Below are 22605 nucleotides of genomic sequence, written 5' to 3' on the forward strand. Positions count from 1 at the left end.
ATTGGTGGCGACTCTTTGAACTGTATTTTTTCGATCATAAAGGAAATCCGAATTTTTTCGAAACGAAAGGTTTTTAAATCGCATTTGTTTTTAAATTAAAAATAAATTAAAAAGAGATCATTAAAAATTAATGTGATTTTTAGAATCTCACCCCTTTTCACTGATAAGGAAAAATCGTTTCGACACATTCCTTTAAATCTACGATGATACACTCTGTAGCTTTATAAAAACAGGAACATTTCCCTTTGCATTTCACGGATAGTTTTTTATAGTGATATTTGTGCTTTATCAGAATATATGGCCAGAGGTAGCTTATATGACTATCTGTATGAGTAAAGGGGTGTTTTTAAGTTGCCGTCTCTACTCAAAGTAGCCCTTGATGTTTCCAAGGGAATGAACTATTTGCATCAAAACATCATCCACTGAGACCTGAAAACTGCCAATCTTTTGATGGATGAGAATCAAGTAAGCTGTTTTTGTTAATCAAGTTGCTGATTAATTAATTTTCTATTAAAAGCTATTTTGTTTTTATTTTCCTTATGAATTTTGACTGGGATTATAGTATACTGTAAATTGTATGATTAACTTATGATATTTGTCTTAAAATTATTGTTCTGTCCTTTACAGGTTGTTAAAGTTGCCGATTTTGGAGTTACTAGAGTGCAGGCTTATTCGGGAGTAATGACAGCTGAAACTGGAACATACCGCTGGATGGCTCCTGAGGTAAGCATTTATCTTGGACATTATGTTTCTCCTCTGTATTCTTTACATGATAATAGTCTAACTACTCCGCTGATCTTGTAATATACTTTGCTGCATCTGAAATTCGTTGGCATTCTCTTTCTTTTTCGATGATGATTTGATTGAGAAAACCAAAAAAGAACACTGGTATGTATGTATATGAGACTTCATTCACTGCAATTAGTTCTATTTTCCGCTTTATTTTTTTGAGCTATCTATTTTCTGCTTTAAAAAATATAAACTTGGATTCTTTTGTTCAGTTTCTTGATGATTAGTTTAACCTCAAGTTAATGAGTGTATAGCATAAGAACATCAATAAATAAAGCATAAAAAATGCATCTTTCTTAGCTAGATGTTTTGATGTCTTATGTTCTTTCTTTCCATGCTCGCTTTCATATTTTCTCTTGAAATTTATAGCTTGTAAATGCTTACATGTCTGTGGAACCTTCAATTTAATCCTTTCCTCATTTTCCCAGGTACATCGCACTATATTTGTCATTGCTCCCACATTGGTGCAATATTTCATTACTTCTAGTTCTTCTCCGGGTAATACCAGTGTGCATTTATTCTCTAGATCAAAGTTTTCACCTGTATAAAATATTGATTACATTTTTACTCTAATGTTTTTTTTTTGTTAGCTTTATTCTGCTTTTAGCTATGTGGTTGATGCAATGAGGGTTGTTAACGAGACCAATGTTATGTATCAGAAATCGCCAATGGCCTCAAAGTAAGCCTTTTTTTCTTTTATCTGTCCTTCACCGTTCTTTGTCACTCCCATTGTTTAGAAGTTGAACTAAATTATTCTGGGTAGAATGCTCTAACAGAAATAGAAGCAGATTTATGCTTGGAATCTCACTATTTATCATATTCTTATTATGTTTAAGCAATACAGCCTGCTTCAAGCAAAAACGGAAGCTTGATTGCCAGTGTAGAAAGGAGTGAATCAGGTAGAAATTTTCAAGGTAGTAATCCTTCATCTTGGACAAAGTTGGTGATGGAAATGTGTCCCCCTGGAACATCCGTTAGGTATGTAAAACACTATTGACTTTGTGAATAATCTCTTTCGATTACCTTTTCAAAGAATTTATGATTAGGGATCTGCATGGGTGCCAAGTGCCGGTGAAGTTAAGCAATCACTGTATTTTCTTTCATGTATCGCTTGCTGCTCTTGCCTTTTTACTTTCTTATGCATGTTGCTTTTATAAATCTTGCGCAAGCGTGGATTAAAATTTTTAACCTCTTTGCCTCGCTAGTTTTAACCTTATGTTGCTAATGTTGGAAAAACGGGTTATTTCCCACACGAACGTAGTTTTAAAATTGACCTAAAATGTCAAGATTAAAACCACCAAAGGTTCCACAGCGGATAAACCTGTCAAACTATTGAATATTGAAACACAATGGAAAAGAACCGAATAAAAAACAATAAAGGAGAGAACACACCAAATTTACGAGGTTCGACGATAATATCATCTACTCCTCGGGCACCACACCGGATGATAACTTCACTATATCACCAATATTACAACAAATGAAATTCTTTGGAATTCCCAAATTGGGAGAATGAAGAATACAAGAGGAAGAGAGAACTTGTTTTTGGGATGATTTCTAATGGAAATACTTAGGCCTATTTATAGTTGAGTTTCAAGAACAATATGTTCAAAGTTTGGCCATCTACCAAAGAATTTTCCAATGTGTACAAGTTAGCCACCAAATATGAAATTCACATGTTCAAAGTTTGGCCACCAACCAAGATGAAATTTCCAACTTGTCAACTTAATTTCTAGACAAATCTAACAAATCTCCACCTTGGCTTAAAATTACCAAGCCTACTCAACTTCTTCAACTCCCCAAATTTGTAGTGCCTCTAATTGCGCTCACAAGCGCCACACACCCGAAGGTGTTCATACTTTCATGATGTTAATCAAGTTCAAACAATGATTGAACTTGATTACTGTTACCACCTTGGTCATCATATCTGCAGGATTTTCTGATGTCGCAATTTTCTGAAGTAGAATCTTTCATTCTTCAAAGATCTCCCGCACAAAGTGATACCCCACGTCGATATGCTTAGTCCTTGAATGGTAGACTTGATTTTTCGCTAAGTGAATAGCGCTCTGACTATCACAATAGAGACTAATGTGACTTTAAACAACTCCCAAGTCTTCCATCAACCCGTTAAGCCAAATTGCTTCCTTTACAGCCTCTGAAACTGCCATGTATTCTGCCTCTGTAGTAGACAAGGCCACCGTAGATTGCAATGTAGACTTCCAACTTACTGGGGATTTAGCAAGAGTAAACAAATACCCAGTAGTTGATCAACGCTTATCCAAATCACCAGCATAATCGGAATCAACATATCCAACCATACACTACCAAGTGCTTCATCCTGTTCAAAAACTAAACCAACATCCACGGTTTGTTGGAGATACCGTAGAATCCATTTCACAACTTGCCAATGTCCTTCTCCAGGATCATGCATGTACCTGCTCACAACTCCAACTGCTTGTGAAATGTTAGGATGCGTACACACCATTGCATACATCAAGCTCCCAACTGCATTAGTATATGGAACTTTTGCCATATACACTCGTTCTTCGTTAGTTTTAGGAGATAATTGAGAACTAAGTTTCAAATGAGAAGCCAATGGGATACTTACATGTTTGGTATTTTCATTCATGCCAAAACATTGTAATACCTTTCTCAGATACTGCTTATGTGTTAAACAAAGCTTCCCTCTATGTCTATCTCTGCTTATCTCCATACCAAGAATCTTCTTGGCCTCACCTAGATCTTTCATCTCAAAATCTTGATTCAACTGAGCCTTTAATTTGTCTATCTCCTTTTGACTCTTCGAAGCGATCAATATATCGTCAACGTACAAGAGAAGATAAATGAAAGATCCATCTTTGAGCTTTTGCAAATACACACAATGATCATATTTTCTTCTAGTATACTTTTGCCTCCTCATAAAGCTATCAAATCGCTTGTACCACTGCCTCGGAGATTGCTTCAATCCATATAGCGATTTGTTCAGCTTACAAACCCATTTCTCATAACCACCATCTTTGTATCCTTCTGGCTGTGTCATATAGATCTCCTCTTCTAAATCACCGTGCAAGAAAGCCGTCTTTACATCAAGTTGAGCTAGCTCAAAATTCAACAGCGCTACCAAGGTCAACAATATTCTAATGAAGGAATGCTTCACAACAGGGGAAAATACTTCATTGTAGTCGATTCCCTCCTTTTGAGCGTAGCCTTTAGCTACCAACCGTGCCTTGTAGCGAACATCTTTCTTGTTATGAGATCCATCTTTCTTTACAAATACCCACTTGCATCCAATGGCTCTTTTACCTTTCGGTAATTGTGCCAGTTTCCAAGTGTTGTTCTTTTGGAGAGATTGCATTTCTTCATCCATGACACTTTTCCACTTATCACTTTCCAAGCTTTGTATTGTTTCTTGGTAAGTGATAGGGATATCATCATCAACAACTGGAAGAGCATAGGCCACATATCAACAAATCGAGCAGGTCTACGAATTTCTCTCCTTGGCCTTGTAACTGCAAGTGTTTCTAGTGTCTCCAATGGTTCTTGGGTTTGAACCTCTTTATCTTCTGATTCTTCTATTGGAGTTGAAGAATCATCCGCATCAACTTCTGGGATCATCGTCTGCTGAAACTCCACCTGTTTTGGAGTATGCTCCACCTACTTCGGAGTACTACTTGTTTGGACAGCTTCACTTGTTACCTTCTTTACTAGGGTAGATTCATCAAAGGTAACATCTCTGCTACAAATTACCTTCTTGGTGTCTAAACACCAAAGGCGGAATCCCTTCACTCCATGGGTGATTCCCATAAAGAGAGCCTTCTTTGCTCTCGGATCAAGCTTAGATTCCTTCACATGATAATAAGCAGTGGATCCAAATACATGTAAGGAATCATAATCAGTAGTAGGTTTTCCAGACCATACCTCCAATGGTGTTTTTCCTCCTATCACTGATGACGGCAGACAATTAATGAGATGGCCAGCATATGTCACAGCCACAGCCCAAAATGCCTTGCCTAACCCAACATTAGACAACATACATCGAACTTTCTCCAATAGTGTTCGATTCATACGCTCTGCCACCCCATTCTGTTGTGGTGTATGTCTAACAGTGAAGTGTTGAACAATACCATACTCATGGAAAACGTCAAAGAATGGGCCCCTCCATTGTCCGTCCTAAGACGTTTGATCTTTCACCAGTCTGGTTCTCGATCATATTTTTCCATTTCAGGAAAATTTGAAGCACTTCATCTTTAGACTTCATCGGATACACCCAAACTCTTCTGGAAAAGTCATCTACAAAAGTTACAAAATAATGGTTTCCTCCCAAAGACGATGTCTTTGAAGGACCCCATACATCTGAGTGAATATAATCTACAATACCTTTTGTATTATGTATAGTGGTGCCAAACTTCACTCTCTTCTACTTTCCCAGAACACAATGCTTGCAAAAGTTCAATTTGAAAGCCTTTGCACCTTTCAACAATCCTTTCTTTGCCAGAATTTGCAAGGATTTGTCTCCAGCATGTCCCAACCACATATGCCACAACTGGGTTGCATCCAAATCATCACCTCCGGAAGCTGCTGCAACTGCTCCAATAATTGTACTACCTTGGTAGTAATACAAATTATTTTTCCTGATGCCCTTCATCATCACAATGCGCCATATGTGACTTTTAAAACTCCATCTCTCATAGTGACTACTGAGCCTTTAGATTCTAAGGCTCCCAACGAGATGAGATTTTTCTTCAAACTGGGCACGTATCGGACATCCGTCAGAACTCTGGTTGATCCATCTTGATTCTTCAATCGAATTGAACATATCCCAACAGTTTTACAGGCATTTTCATTGCCCATATAAACAACTCCTGCATTTAGTTCCACTAAATCGGAGAACCACTCCCTATTAGGGGACATATGATAGGTGCAACCCGAATCTAATATCCACTCATCGGAATGGAATGTTGTTCATGAAGCAACCAATGATATGTCAGAGTCATGTGCATCATGCTCTGCAACATATGCATCTGGAGCAGCTTTTCCTTTCTTCTTCAGCTTCGGACAATCTTTCTTCCAATGGCCTTTCTCATGACGAAAGGTACATTCATATTTTCCCAGTCTGGACTTCGACTTTGATCTCCCTCTCCACTTTGGCTTTTGACTTTTCGAGTGACCTCTTGCCACCATGGCCTCTACTGCTTCGTACTTACTCTCCTTCTTGGTTTTCTTCCTGAGTTCATAACTATACAAAGCAGCAGTTACATCTTTAAGGGTAACATTATCCTTACCATGAAGTAATGTTGTCTCAAGGTGCTCAAATTCATCTGGAAGAGATGACAACAACATCAAAGCCAAATCTTCATCTTTGAAGGTTTCATCCATGCCCAATAAGTCTTCCACTAGCTCATTGAACGCAGTGATGTGTTCATTCATACTGGTGCCTGTTAATAATCAAATCTGAACAATCTTTTCTTCATGTGGAGACGATTCTGAGAGCTTTTCTTCAGTAATTTTTCCTCCAAAGCTTTCCACATCTTACTTGCAGAAGTCTCGTTCTTGTAGCCATACTTCTGCTCCCTGGAAAAAAAGATCGAATTGTGTTGCATGCCAAACGATTGATTGTTCCTCATTCTTTCTCCTTCATATATTCGGGCTTTTCTTCCTCAATGGCGATGTCTAGACCTTGTTGGAATAAAGCGTCTAACACCTTGCCTTGCCACATGCCAAAATGACCGGATCCATCGAACAACTCCACCAAGAAATTTGCATTTGACATCACCCTCCTCACTGGTCCAGATGAAGAGCTTGATGTCTCAACTGATCCGTATTTTGGCATTTTAATTCTAACGAACAATATTCAATATCACAAACTATATCTTTTCAGCAATGGAACCACCAAGATAATCTCAACCGAAGCTCTGATACCAATTATTGGGGAAAATGGGTTATTTCCCACACGAACGTAGTTTTAAAATTGACCTAAAATGTCAAGATTAAAACCACCAAAGGTTGCATAGCGGATAAACCTGTCAAACTATTGAATATTGAAACACAATGGAAAAGAACCGAATAAAAAACAATAAAGGAGAGAACACACCAAATTTACGAGGTTCGACGAGAATATCGTCTACTCCTCGGGCACCACACCGGATGATAACTTCACTATATCGCCAATATTACAACAAATGGAATTCTTTAGAATTCCCAAAGTGGGAGAATGAAGAATACAAGAGGAAGAGATAACTTGTTTTTGGGATGATTTCTAATGGAAATACTTAGGCCTATTTATAGTTGAGTTTCAAGAACAATATGTTCAAAGTTTGGCCATCTACCAAAGAATTTTCCAATGTGTACAAGTTAGCCACCAAATATGAAATTCACATGTTCAAAGTTTGGCCACCAACCAAGATGAAATTTCCAACTTGTCAACTTAATTTCTAGACAAATCTAACAGCTAAGCATGTCTACGAAACAAATGGCATATGAATCATGATGTTTTGTTTATTTTAACCTCATAAGCTTGAGTTTAATCTGAGTTTTGTCATGCAATTATGGAGAACTTATTGAATATCACTGAACCACTGTGTTTCTTTTGGATTTTACAGGTCTTGCACTTGCTCCTATTGTAATGTTGAGCAGGTATTGAGATCTAATTTTTATGTCCTTATGTGATACAACTTATTTCCTTTGAATCGACACCTCTTGATCACCTCTTTATGCTGTATTAGTTACCCAGATGGTGGATGTTCATTGTTGACTTCGTTTAATGTCTATCTTTCAAAAGATGTTTGTGTGCATATTTGTAGCTTTAATAGTGAGACTGGAGACATGCTAACTTTAGTCATATTGTTGCTTTTGATTGGATGTGCATTGCAAAAAACAATAAACAATAACTTCTGATTATTCAGCTAAATATTTTTATGTCCACTTAGTACCATTCATGGCATATGATTGTTAGTTATTGACAATTGTCATTTCTGACGTCAAAATAATTTTTTTCTCAATTAAATAAATAAGGAATACGTAGTATAGAGAAATAAGGATCGAATCCTCAGAGACTTAGAAAATCACAAATTTATGTTTGATTAGTTTTAAACCAGGCGTGAAAATAAGAAAAGGGGGTTTTGGTAAAATGAAATTAAATTGGTAAAAATAAATAAAAACAATTTAAATAAAAAATAAGAGAATAAAGTTTGTAAATAAATAATGTAAAAATAGCCTCAAGCTTTTCTTTGACTCAATTTCCTTTAGATCATCGAATAAGATTTTCTCTTCGGGAATTACGTCGGTTACTTTGTCTACAAGGGCTATCCCCGTGACTCTATCTTGTATACCAAATACCCAAGGCAATCTTTGATTCCAGCTTCGGTAATTGATTCTAACAACATCAATTGTCGCAGATCAATTACCGTTTAAGTTCGTGGCATCCGACTCGGATTGTTGCTTCAATAACCGTCAATTTCGATCTCAATTCCCTCTTGGCGAAGCCATCTTGCCCAGTGTGTTCCCAGGAAGTTGAATTGCTTTCTATAAGCTGAATCTTCCTCCCACATTTAATCGCAACAACCTCTTGACCAAAGTCGATCTTTGATTTTAAAAACTATTTTGATTTTGAAAAATAAGCGCATAGATTGCGATATATATTCGAAGATATTAAGGGTCTGTTTCAATTCTCCCGATGGAATTGAGTCATCGCGACAGCTCTCGGCTTATGAAAGGTTTAGCTAAGCATGACAAAAGTCATACTTAGCATTTGAAAACAAAGCTTGGAAAATAAAAGAAAAATGAAAAGAACTTGAAAAGTAAAAAGAGAAAGCTTTTATAAAAGGTAGAGAGAAAAGAAGATTGTAATCCGAATGATGAGTTTAGGCTTACCCCAAGTGGGTATTTATAGCCTCTCAAAGCCTAAGGGATAAACAAAAAAAATAAAATAAAATAATCCTATGATAATTTTTTTCAAATTTAAATTCAAACTTAAACCAATCTCTAATGCAACTCTGCTCGTCTATCTTCTAAAAGGCATGTGGAGGAAGTCTTCTAGAAACCATCCTGACTGGACCTTCTAGAAACTGTCACGTCAGACCGCGTCATGCCCAGAGTTGTGCCATGTCTCAAGCCTTGACCAAATAATAATAAAAATGCAGAATGCACCCGTTTTGTCACTAATTCTGGAAAGTAAGGACCTGCATGAAAACAAACATAACACGACTAATTTAGTAGTAATAATTCCTGAAAAAGAAGAAATAACGAGCAAAGATTAACGATTCTGAACACTCATCAAATTCCCCCTCACTTATCTCATGCTTGTCCTAAAGTATGATTAATCAAACTAGTCAAAAATTTCATTTACCGTTCTTTGTCAAGTTTCACATTCAAGGAAGCAAGGTAGAGACCACAATAACTATTCAATTCAAGAAATCAATCAATTGAACATCACCAATTGGAACAAGTCAAGTGCAATTGTAATATCATTCATTCATTAATCTCAATGCTCATAACTCAACACCTTACCGGGATTCACTCAAATCACTCAAAGTGCTTGGGGTAAAGAAACGCTTAATGTCAGAATCGACACGATATTCCATAAGCCTGCAAGTAAATCAAATCTCCACTACTAATAAGAATACGATGCATAAATCAAAGGGTCTTTTATTGGTTGTAACGGGGCTTAGGTAAAGGTGGGGAAAAAGACTAAATATATGGCTAAATATTTAAGGCAAGGAACTAACAAATGATAATCTCAACTCCATCAAAACATTAAGCACACCAAGATAAAAAGACAATATATCAAACAACAAATTTCTTTTCGAAATGCATTTTTTTTCTTTGTTATTGTTTTGTTTTCCATTTTCACGTCTTTTTTTTTTCTTTTTTTTCGAACAACTATTTTTTTCTTTTTCTTTTCGAAATGTTGCTATTTTTCTCTTTTTTTTGAAGCATACATCGGATAATTGCTCACTTATCCTGAAAAAGGTAGAAAAGAAGGATAAGGCAAAAAGGCTCGGGTTTATAAATGTGGTAAAAACAAAGAAATGGAAATGGCTCAAAAGTGGTTAACTAGGAGAAAATAGCATGGGTAGACAATTTAGTGGGGAAACGTAAAGGTTAATCCTAAGGTGCCCAAATCATTTTTAAGCATCATGTTCATGTGTAATCTCGACAGTATTTAACATGCAGTTCTAGAATACCAATGTCAAATTCGACACACTCATTCCAACAAAATGAAAGCGAAAATGTTATGCTTGTAAAGGCTCAAATCTCACCAAATTGTTTCATGCATTGAGTTAATCACATTTCAACCAATAAAATCATGGAATATCACAAAAGTACCAACTTGATCACAATTCATGCTATTCGCTATCAAGAATATCCTAACCTAAACAATCATGTGTTCCCAAACAAGCATAGCATTCCAAAAAATTTTCCATAAGACAAATACAATCAATGAAATTTCTGACAAATCCAACCAACACATATAGCATCGAAAAATAAAGATAAGCAAAAGGGAAATTTAATCCTACAATCTACTCCCCCTCACTTAAAGTGTTTTGCCTCAAAACGGAAAATTAAAGTGCAAAAGAAAGAATAGAGTACTCAGTGATTTAATGTCGACCGCGGCCACGGCCTCGGCCGCGATGGGATGTGCTCGGACGTAGAAGTGGGCTACCCGGATTGATGTCATGAACTAGAAACATTATTAAGTGGTGTTGTCGGTGGAAAACCAGCATCTAAATCCCCTGTAAAATGAGATAATACATTAGTAATAGTTGAACGAAAAAAAGGATATGAGTTTACCTTAGGAGTATTATCCATTGACGCCGAATGATTTGAATAAAATGGAAATCCAGTAGGTGTGTTGAGAGGAAGAGGTTGCCACAATTGGCATGGACTAGAATGATGGAGACGAAGAGAGCAGCGAAGAGGAATGGCAAACAGTGCTTGGTCCGGGGTGGAGGAGCGTTGGCGTTGTCGGGTCGGTTTCGTGTGCGCACCATCGTGGAGTAGAGAGGAGCGGATGGCATGGGAACTTGTTAGCGAAGCCGTAGGGTTCGGTGATGCCGTCAGCGGTGAGGAAAAGAAGGGGCAAAGGTTTTACGTTTGTTTGGGGATGGCTATCGAGTTGGAGAAGATGAAAGGGGGTGGGTTTATGTTTGGTTACTGCTGTGGGGTGATTGAATTGGAAGTAAATGGGGATTTTGTTTTTTTGTGTGGATAAAGGTGAGTTTAAAATTGAAAAGTGGATTGATAGAGATTGGGGTTTGATGATAATATGTGTTGAAATTAAAAAAGTATAGTTATAATAGGGGTGGGGTCCACAGTAAAGTAAAGAATAGAGATTTGGGGTATGTGGACGGCAGAAAAGAAACAAAAGGTGGGAAAAATTTATTTTGGGTTTTGCTAAGGTGCGTCACCCTACTCCAAGGGGTTTTGCTAACGTGCATCGTTTAATGAAACGGTGTTTCGTTTAATGAAATGGTGCATATGATGTTAGGGTATTTTTTCCTGCTTTGTGAGATTGTTCACTACTCTGTAGGTTCCGAAATTGGCATTGTTTGAATGAAAATTTTGCAATTCTCTATCGTTTAAGTTTGAATAAAAATATTCGGATCCTTCAAAATAAAATTAAAAAAATTAAATTAAACATGCTCGATCGAAAAATAAAACAGAAATGAAAAGTAAAAATAAAAATGTAGCGGAATTGAAAGCAATGGGTTACCTCCCATGAAGCGTTTTTGTTTACCGTCGTTAGCTCGACGACCTGATTCAGACTACAGGTTCTGTGACAGACACTTCACTTCATTCGCTTTTTCCAACTAATAAATTCCTTATGAGAAATTCGAAAATTCTCATAAAGATTTCTTCGCATATTTCCCAATTTTAAAATCTTGTCGAAAAGAATGGCCGTCAAAACATATTCTTTACCAAAAATTGATTTCTTCAAACGATTCCTCGATGGTTTCGACTTAATTTTTGGTGTATGCAAAAGAGAAAGTAAGTCATTAGTTTTTAAAGGAGTTAAGATCAAATCTGAATCAACAACTGAAATATTTTTCAAATCCCTTAAGTCGTCTTTTTTATCATCCGATTTCTGGCATAAATCATCAACAAAGTTAGATTCATCAATAGGTTCAATAACGCCAACAAAATTAATACTATACACATTATCCAGATATCTCATTTCTTTATAAACATCAAATTTTAAGATCTCACCGTCGAACTCCATAGAAAGAATACCGCTTCGAACGTCAATTTTTGCATTTGCCGTGCTTAGAAAGGGACGACCGAGGAGGATTTCAAACCAATTTTGCTACGATCATTTTCCATATTAATCACATAAAAATCAGTAGGGAAAATTAAGTCTTCTACCTCTACTAGAACATTTTCTATCAGTCCTTTAGGATAAATAATTGATTTATCCGCTAGCTGAAGTGTAACTGTCGTCCCTTTCAAAGGGTCGGTGGAAATTAAATTATAGACGGAGATATGCATTAAGTTGATAGAGGCACCTAGATCGCACATAGCTCGCTTGATTTTAACCTCACCGTACAAGGTATTGAAAACATACATTGGTCATTATATTTCGGTGGAAGCGGTCGTTGGAAAACTGCTGAGATGTTCGCACCTAAATCCACTTTCTCGACCCCGATAAGCTTCCTTTTAGACGTACAGAGATCCTTCAAAAATCGACAATACCTTGGAACTTTTCGAATAACCTCAAGAAGAGGTATATTAACTTCCACATTCTGAAGTACGTATAATATTTATTTTCCACGGTTTTTTTTATCCTTTTTAACTAACCTTGATGGAAAAGGTGGTGGCACGTCATAGGGAGATGGTGTCGGATCGTCCATTTGTTCTTCATCATTCTCTTTTTGGGATCCTACGTCAACTGCTTCTTCTTCCCTTTTGGAGTTCAAAGTTTCTTCTTTCTTCTGGGATCTTGCGCTTACTTTCTTTGGGTCTGGTTGTTCAACAATTGTACCGCTTCGGAGGGTGATGGCGCTAACATTCTCTATTGGATTCATCTCAGCTTTTAGGACTCTAATCTCTCTACGACTTGAGTCAGTTGGCTTATCTGTTTGTCCATCTCTTGGAAGTGGACTTCAGTTTGAGTCTATAATTTTTCCTGGGATAGTGCTAACCTCTCGACAATTGATTCTAATGATGACTTATGTGTTGTTATGGTGGTAGAGGTCTCGCTTGATAGCCTTGATTCGGTGTCGGGTTCTGAGCATAACTGAAGTTAGGATGATCCCTCCATCCTGGGTTGTATGTATTACCGTCTGTTGGATGATCAGGTAATGCACATATTCCACATAAACGATTTTGTTCTGTCTTTCCTGCAACAAGAGAGTTTACGACCTCAGTTAACTTGTCTATTTTATTTTCTAAGGAAGATGAACTTATCTCATGAACCTTTCGAGAAGGTTGATTGTTTGTGCGAAATTGTTGGAATTTGCGGCCATCGTCGATATTAAGTCTCTAGCCTCAGTAGGAGTCAATTCACCAAGGCTCCACCGCTGGCAGCGTCGATAATCTTCATTTCCAGGGGAGATAATCCTTTATAAAAGTATTGAAGGAGTTTTTGTTCAGTTAACCCGTATTGTGGGCAACTAGAACATAACTTCTTAAACCGCTCCCATAGTTGTAAAGTGACTCTCCATCAAGCTGCTTGATTCCAAGTATTCTCCTTCGTAGTTTAATTACTTTTGCTGCAGGGAAAAACCTGTCAAGAAAAAGACGAGTCATTTGAAACTATGTAGTTACAGAATTAGGAGAAGATAAAATAACCACTCCTTAGCCGAATCGACTAAGGAAAAAGGAAAAGCTCTAAGTTTTATTTGGTCTTCGGTTACTCCTGTGGTCTCATGCTGGAGCAGACCATATGAAATTCCTTGAGATGTTTGTGGATCATCGTTTGGCAATCCGCGGAATGTAGGGAGGAGATGAATAAGGCTGTTTTCAACTGGTACGGAGTTTCTCCTTGGGGAAAATCAATGCACATAGGCCCTTGCTCAGTAGGAGCCGCGGCTAACTCCCGGATAGTAAGATCAACCATCGGATTTATATTACCTGAATTTGAATCTTCTTCTGGATTTGTTTGTTGTCTCCTTCTTTCCCGAAGTGTCTGTGCGTGGAGTCTCCTAGCTTTGGCTTCAATCTCTAGGTCGTACTCCACTAATGCTCCCGAATTAGACCTGGTTATAAATAAAAAACAAACAAAAATTAGTAACTTTGGCGAAGTCCCCTACAACAGTGCCAATTTGACTACTGTCGTTTCCGATGTCAAAATAATTCCTTTTTATCAATTAAATAAATAAGGAAATACATAGTATAGAGAAATAAGGGTCGAATCCTCAAGGACTTAGAAAATCACAAATTTATGTTTGATTGGTTTTAAACCAGACGTGAAAATAAGAAAATGGGGGTTTTGGTAAAATGAAATTAAAATGGTAAAAATAAATAAAAGAAATTGAAATAAAAATAAGAGAATAAAGTTTGTGAATAAATACTGTAAAAATAGCCTCAAGCTTCGCTTTGACTCAATTTCCTTTAGATCATCGAATAAGATTTTCTCTTCGGGATTCACGTCGGTTACTTTGTCTACAAGGGCTATCCCCGTGACTCTATCTTGTATATCGAATGCCCAAGGAAATCTTTGATTCCGGCTTCGGTAATTGATTCTAACAACATCAATTGTCGCAGATCAATTACCGTTTAAGTTCGTGGTGTCCGACTCGGATTGTTGCTTCAATAACCATCAATTCCGATCTCAATTCCCTCTTGGCGAAGTCATCTCGCCAAGTGTGTTCCCAGGAAGTCGAATTGCTTTCTATAAGCCGAATCTTCCTATTACACATTTAATCGCAACAACCTCTTGACCAAAGTCGATATTTGATTTTGAAAACTGTTTTGATTTTGAAAAATAAGGGCAGAGATTGAGAGAGATATTCGAAGATATTAAGGGCCTGTTTCAATTCTCCTGATGGAATTGAGTCATCACGACAACTCTCGCTTATGAAAAGTTTAGCTAAGCATGACAAAAGTCAAACTTAGCATTTGAAAACAAATTTTGGAAAATAAAAGAAATTGAAAAGAACTTGAAAAGTAAAAAGAGAAAGCTTTTATAACAAGTAGAGAGAAAGGAAGTTTGTAATCCGAATGATGAGTTTAGGCTTACCCCAAGTGGGTATTTATAGCCTCTCAAAGCCTAAGGGATAAACAAAAAAATAAATAAAATAATCCTATGATAATTGTTTTTCAAATTTAAATTCAAACTTAAATCAGTCTCCTAATGCAACTCTTCTCGTCCATCTTCCAGAAGGCGTGCGGAGGAAGTCTTCTAAAACCGTCGCTGACTGGACCTTCTAGAAACTGCCACATCAGACCACGTCATGCCCACAGTCGTGCCCATATCTTCAGTCGTGACCAAATAATAAAAAAAGCAGAATGCATCGTTTTGTCACTAATTCTGGAAAGTAAAGACCTGCATGAAAATAAACATAACACGACTAATTTAGCAGTAATAATTCCTCAAAACCGAAAAATAATGAGCAAAGATTAACGATTCTGAACACTCATGAGTTGTGTTTCTTCCTGTACAACTGCAGCCTCCACGAGCAAAGCATTGCCATGATTGTGATAAATGTTTTCTTCAGTTCGATCATCATTGTGTATTGCTTGGAATATGTGTTGGTCGGGATAATCATTGCAAATTTTGGTGAGTCTACATCATCTTTGACGTATTCTTTATTACCTTACGTATAGTTTGTGACCTTTTGTTACTATGGTAAAGATATCTATAATCCAATGAGAAGGGTGCTGAAACTGTAAAAAAGTAACTCATCATAAACCCATTAAATACATTGAGAGAGGATTTTCTTTTCCCTTTTCCCTTTTCGATTGTTTTCTGAATTGGTTGTTTTTTGACGACTATAATAAATTCATATAGTTGAAATATATTTGTTTCTCCCGTCTCAATTTTATAAATTCAGGTGGTATATTTGTGAAGAGACAGCCTTGTGCCTCTGGACTGGCATCTTGTACGTTTCGTTCCTGAAGGTCAACATTTCAAGGGCTTGGTATGTTACATTACTAAAGTAACTTTTCCTTTCTAGCATCTCGGTATGACAGTCCAATAGTTTTATGCTGTGAGACAACGAGTGGGGAAATATCTATTATTTGACTATATTTTCAATCTGAGCCTTTTTAGTTACCTATTCTTAAAATTTGACTTGAAAACATATTGTTGACAGGTGGAAGGATGCCATTGTGATTCTGCTATTGATTGCCTTGTCAATTTCCATATTATTTCTACTACTGCTGCTGCTCTTTCATTCGAGTTCTTATGTATCATTCATAGAAAACAATAGTGATTTAAACCGAAAAGATATTTAATGTGGGGGGAGCAATCAGTTCTAGTTTAGTAGATGTATGGTTGGGTGAAAGTTGAGTTGCTTTATCAGATTTAGATTTTAGTGGGTGATGTTTGTTTGTTCTAAGAAGTCGGAAATTGTCGACCAAGTTTATTGCTACATCAGCCCTGTGGCGCGATGGAATTTAAGAATAATTTATACTCAGACGTGTCCAGCATTTATCAATATCAAAGGATTATAGATCAATAAATAATCAAATAATAATAATTTGTTTTTAACCTTATAATTAAGGGTTAATTACTGATCACTTACGTTTGTGTTATATCTATTTTTGTTTACTGATCAGAAAACATAATATATATGGTCACTTTCGTTTTTACTTAATTTGGTTACCACATGTTAACTGTTGTTAGACCATTAAAGATTTATTGAGTTTGCACGGTAATTAAATAAAATAGAAAATACATCATTTCACGTGGATTGAGTTAATTACATCATTAATCACTTATATTTGTGTTTTGTTCACTTTTTTCACTGATTTCAAATAACATAATATATATGGTCACTTTCATTTTAGTTTAATTAAGATGTCACCACGATTAACTGTCATTAGACTATTAATGATTTGTTGAGCTGACACTGTAATTAAATAAAATAAAAAATGTATCATTTTCACGTGGATTATATGTGAATTAAGTTTAAATAAATAAAATAATAATAATTGATATAAGAAATAAAAAAGTGTCGTCAATAATCTTTTTCTACAAATTCTTAAAATAAAACCCCCTTTGAATTTTTTTTTCATATCCCTAAAACAAAACTTTTTTGCTTAGCAGCCCTTAAAATCCTAAGAAGAATGAAGAAAAAAGACACGCCGATGAAAAAAATATAATATGGAATTAAGCAATGACGATTTCAACTTATTCTCCACAATGAAAATGTGTTTGTTTTAGGATACTCGTTCTTCATAACTCGTTCTCCCATTTGTCGTTAGGGAACGAGTTGAAATCATCACTTGATTCCATAATATTCTTCTTCGTCAATGTGCCTTTTCCTTTTCTTTTTCTTCTTATGATTTTAAGGTCTGGTAGAGTTACTAAAAGGGTGTTGCTTTAGGGAATTGAAGAAAAATATTTTAAAGGAGACCTAGTTTTAGAGATTTGAAGAAAAGAGATAGTTGATGGCACATCTTTATTTCACATTTATATCAATTACTTTTTATTTTTTAAAATTAATCAATGTACAATCCAAGTGAAATTATGTATTTTTTAAATTTTATTTGATTATCATGTCAACTCAACAAATTATTAATGGTCTAACGACAATTAATTCGTGGTGTCTATCTTAATTAAATAAAAACGAAAATAGTCATATATATTATATTTTTTGAAATTAGTGAGGAAAAGTGGACAAAACACAAATACAAGATCAATCATGTAGTTAACCTAATCCACGCGGAAATTATGTATTTTCTATTTTATTTAATTACCGTGCCAACTCAACAAATCGTTAATGGTCTAATGCCAGTTAACCAGTGATGACCACATCTTAATTAAATAAAAATGAAAGTGACCATATATTATGTTTTTTTTAATCAATAAAGAAAAGTAGGCAAAATACAAATATAAGTGATCATTTATACACTTAATCTTATAATTAAATCTAAATACAAATTCTAAAATTAATTTGTAAATTATCAATGCAATATTCAAACTATCCAAAATTACGTAAAATTAACTCAACCACTATTATTTTTAATCTCTCTAGAATTAATCTCACATCCATCCAAAGGGAGCACAAAGCACATAAAATATCAACTATCATGGTCTACGCCAATCGATAAGATATCGTTTGTTCTGGCTTTGTAATATTACAATGGTTTAACTGAAAAATAAATATTTGAATCATATATTTTTTATTTTAAGTATTTAAGATTTTTTAATCAAAATAAATATAATATTTCGTTTTGTTATTATTTTAAGGTCGAATTGTTAATGTACATTAAAAAATAGTTAGTCAATGAATGCATAACACATGGTTTGATTCTTAATTTTTAATTATTTTTAAATCACTAATTTCTCAACAACAACAAAAATTGGGAAATACCTTCCTTCTTCTAACTCTAGCATCTTCATCGTCGAAATGACCACCACCCACCCCTTTCGTTGCCGGAGATCTTTCCGACCACTAGATTCCGATAGTTCCTGTGGCATAAAATGGACTAGGATGTCATCAAATGGAAAATAATGACGGATACAAAACTTTATATTAGAAATAATGAATTTATAAAATTTTAAAGGACGAAAATATAATTTCAATAGAAAACATAAAAATTTATTTAAAATTTTTAAGTAGACGAAGGCCCTACTTAAGTATATCGCTCATTACAATAAAAGAAAGCAGGTGTATAATTAAATTGATCGGAACAAAATACAAATTGGTGCTTGAATTCAGCATTTGAACTTGACAAAAAATGTACAAATGCTGGTTCAGCAATGTCTGAAGTAAAAGGAATACACCTATAAAGAACTGTGCATAGTGTCCTATAAGTGAGACATTTTAGATTACATGTCTCTGGTTGATCCACCTCTCAAATATCAATAGATTGGAGGGCATGAATTTTTATATCACAAAATCCTAATGCGAAAGTATGTTTAGGAAAGAAACTCTAGTATGGAGCAAGCTCCTAAACAAGCACTGTAATCCATCCTCAAAACTTTCAAGCACATCATCCAACAATTCCAAATTCAGCAATGCCGATCGGATTTTCTGTTCTCCGGCGTCCTCTTTTGAACCCTGCAGCAGTAAGTTGCTAACCGCCAGATCGACTCTGTCTAACTCGTTCATTTTCTGCTCCTCTGCCGATCCCTTCCGCACCAACTTCGAAACCAATGACCACTTTGAAGGCTTCTTCTTCAAGGTCGACGGAGAAAGGAAAGAGAGGAAGGTGTGAAAGATGGAAGCACTGATCAGGCTTGCTTCTTTAAGCACCGCAGCGACTGCAGACAGATGACGGTCTTGTTCTAATCGTGGAGAGTCTCGAACATGTCATCCATTTGCTTCAATGATGCAAAAGCGTTGGCAATTTCCTTTTTCGTACTCTTCCTAGAGGTGATGTAATCACTAACATTGATATCAATGCTTAGCTCTCCCGCCTTGCTTCGTCGAAGAGCCGATTGAAGTTCTCGAGCACTTTGCTTCATCTACAGAACGGCATCCCTGGTGTTACCGCACAGATCCAAGTGTTTCAACGAACAATCCAGAATTGCGTTCTCCCATTCCTCATTGGGATGCTGAGCTAAAGTTTGTTGAGTGAGGGGCAAATTCAGAAGATCCTCTATGCAAATGTACAACTCTGCTAGGCCAAATAGACCGGTGCAAAGTGTTTCGGCATTCAGAAAATCCTCGATCGCATTGGATGATGAAGCACCATGCCAACACCTACACTTATTCAGCTCCTCTTGCAATCGAAGCGTGCTCGGATATGATCGAGCAGGGAAGCTGAAGGATCGGACACTGTATTTGATCGTAGACATTGAGGAGAAAGCAGCCATTGTCACTCTTTCCATTCTAAGATGAAAGCTAATTAATAATCCATTAGCATATATTTATAGCAACAAAGTGGGAGATAGTAGGGCCGTGCACCAATGTGGAAGGCATGAGATGATGGTGTGGGAACTTTTCGTATAGAACGTATTATGGGGTGTCACATATCCCACCAAAGGGAAATGACTCGTAATGATAAAATTGCCTTATTTAATAAAAATCCCAGGGCTCTGATTTTTGATACGGTGTATCTGACTTGTGGGATTTTGTTGTTTTTCGCAACACTTGTGGATTCATTACAGCTCCAATGCATCGTTCATCGTCCAATGATGCACAAATACCACTGTCGAACGCCGACCTGATTTTTCTATTAAGAAAAATGTGGCCTCGCAAAGTTATCTAGAAATCCATGTTATTTCAGATCCGAGATGATAATAAACTTTAGGGTAAAGTATAGTAATGGTCACTGAACATTTCTGAAGCTTGCATTTAGGTCCCCCAACTTTTAAAACTTGCAATACAATCCCCCAACATTTATTCCATTTGCAATATGGTCCCCCAACTTAAACCACCGTTAGAAATTAGGGTAAATTATATAAAAGGTTATTGAACTTTTCAGACACTTGAATTTAGGTCCCCCAACTTTTAAAACTTGCAAAACAGTCCTCAATTTCATTCTATACCCCAATTTCCAAAGTAATTCAATTTCATTCTAAACCCTAAATTCCAAAATAATTCAATTAAATTCAATTATGTCAGATTTATTATTATTTAATTTCATCTTATTTCATGTGATACGTATTTTTTATATAAATATATTAGTATAATTCTTATCTGTTGAAGAAATTTTTTAATTAAAAAAAGTAGTTAGGATATAGAAGAGGTTGAAAATAATTCGAATTTTAAATTTATAAAATGTTATTTTGACGTATAAATAAAAGTGTAAACTACTAGGTTGACAACTTAACTATCTAGCTCTTTTTACTTTTGTCATCGATCTTTTAAATTTATCAATCATACAACATAATTATTTAACTGTTTCAACTAAGCCACTAGTCGTTACCAATTTATACAAATGATGAAGTGGCAATTAAAAGGAATTGACATTATTATACATTCAGTCTTTATTATTTATATAATCAATTTGGTCCTAAATTAAATAGAATTTAATAAATTAATCATTTAATTAGGATCTGACATGTGTTAGCACATGATCATGACACGTGTCATTGGTGACACATGTCACCACCTAATTATTTATATATGCTATCAATTTGGTCCTAAATTAAATAAAATTTAATAAATTAATCATTTAACCAGGATCTGACATGTATTAACACATGATCATGATATATGTTATTGGTGACACATGTCACCACCTAATTAGAAGAAAATTAAGTTACAAAGAAGTAAAATTTGGGTCTTGGGCAAACTCAAACCTGAGTCACGCAAATGAAAGATACATGGTGGAGCCACTAAGCTAACACCATCGTTTGTGTTAAGAGATATACAATAATACATATACTAATAGTATAAACCAATGCCAGAAAAAAAAGAATATAATGGAAAATGGAAATAATGAGATTTGAACTTCGGCAAAAAATTTGAAAACAATAAATGATGGGAAAATATTATATTTTTTTACAATAAAAATATTATATTTGATAAATTGTTTGATAGATTTAATATATTTTTTAAATATTAGTTGATACAATATTTTAAAAGAATAAATTTAAGATTTATATATTTTTAAACTAAATTTAATAATTATATTTTTCATATTTATAATTCATGATTATATATATAATCTTAAGTTGAGTATTTCTAATATAATTAATAATTTTAATTTCTTATTAAAAATAAAATATTCAAAAAATATAAATGATTCATACATTAATATATGAATATATTTTTTATTTATACATCTAAATATAAATATACATTTATATAAATATATTTTTATTCGTATATTGAAATATTTTGATTAAAATATAAACATATTTTAAATACTAGTTTATACAAGAAAAATAAAATATATCAAAAATATAAATGATTCATACATTTAAATATAAATTGAATCATTTATATTTTCTATACATCTATATTTAATAAGAAAATAAAATTATTGGGGGACTGTTTTGCAAGTTTTAAAAGTTGGGGACCTAAATTCAAGTGCCTGAAAAGTTCAATGACCGTTTATATAATTTACCCTAATTTTCTAACAGTGATTTAAGTTGGGGGACCATATTGCAAACGGAATAAATGTTGGGGGACTGTATTGCAAGTTTTAAAAGTTGGGGGACCTAAATGCAAGCTTTAGAAATGTTTAGTGACCATTACTATACTTTACCCTAAACTTTAAAGCATTCAAATAAGGGTACCTCATAATAAGAAACGAGCGGAGACTTGCCAGATTAAGATATGGGTCTTCTAGTTCTATTTCATGTGTTTGACAACTGTCGTTTTGATCTTAAGATAAATTCTTTCTTCTCAATTAATAAATAAGTAAATACAAAGTAAAGAGAAGAAAAGTCGATTTCACATAGGCTTAGAAAATTTTAAATTTCTGTCTGAATTGTTTAAATCATGCGTGATAAAGTAAATAAAGGGTTGGTAAAATGAGATTAAATAAATTAAGGCTATTTAAGTAAAAATAAAAAAATAAGGATTGAAAACGAATATGGTAAAAAACAGCCTCAAGCCTCGCTTTGACTCAATTTCCTTCAGATCATCGAATTAGATTTTCCTTTCGGGATTCACGTCGGTTACTTTGTCTACAAGGGAAATCCTCGTGACTTCATTTTGTATACCGAATACCCAAGGCATTCTTTTATTCCGACTTCGGAAACTGATCTGATCAACATCAATTGTCATATATCAATTACCGTTTAAGTTTGTG

At 35.0% G+C, this 22605-nt stretch overlaps 2 protein-coding genes and 1 pseudogene across 2 annotated transcripts; 1 reads left to right on the forward strand and 2 right to left on the reverse strand.

The window, feature by feature from the left end:
- Positions 1-16182, forward strand: part of LOC120192814 — a 37004-nt pseudogene extending 20822 nt beyond the window's left edge.
- A 2615-nt stretch (positions 16183-18797) lies between these two features.
- On the reverse strand, positions 18798-19363 carry LOC120192815. The gene is made up of 2 exons (XM_039195529.1): positions 19261-19363; positions 18798-19159 (listed from the first exon to the last, which is right to left on the reverse strand). Exons 1-2 carry the CDS (start codon positions 19361-19363, stop codon positions 18798-18800), a joined length of 465 nt encoding a protein of 154 aa, XP_039051460.1.
- LOC120192816 lies at positions 19364-19714 on the reverse strand. Its single transcript, XM_039195530.1, has one exon. It carries the CDS (start codon positions 19712-19714, stop codon positions 19364-19366), a length of 351 nt encoding a protein of 116 aa, XP_039051461.1.
- Between the last annotated feature and the right edge of the window lie 2891 nt (positions 19715-22605).

The sequence above is a fragment of the Hibiscus syriacus genome, unplaced genomic scaffold, assembly GCF_006381635.1.
Source record: "Hibiscus syriacus cultivar Baekdansim isolate YM2019G1 unplaced genomic scaffold, ASM638163v2 tig00116981_pilon, whole genome shotgun sequence".
Lineage (NCBI taxonomy): Eukaryota > Viridiplantae > Streptophyta > Magnoliopsida > Malvales > Malvaceae > Hibiscus > Hibiscus syriacus.

What these genes read in the sequence shown, in the direction of transcription:
- LOC120192816 (XM_039195530.1), bottom strand. Translation starts at nt 19,714, where the DNA reads ATGGCTGCTTTCTCCTCAATGTCTACGATCAAATACAGTGTCCGATCC.
- LOC120192815 (XM_039195529.1), bottom strand. Translation starts at nt 19,363, where the DNA reads ATGAAGCAAAGTGCTCGAGAACTTCAATCGGCTCTTCGACGAAGCAAG. An exon ending in TTACATCACCTCTAGGAAGA is followed by an intron (nt 19,160 to 19,260) that starts GTACGAAAAAGG and finishes ATCTGTCTGCAG; the next exon opens with TCGCTGCGGTGCTTAAAGAA.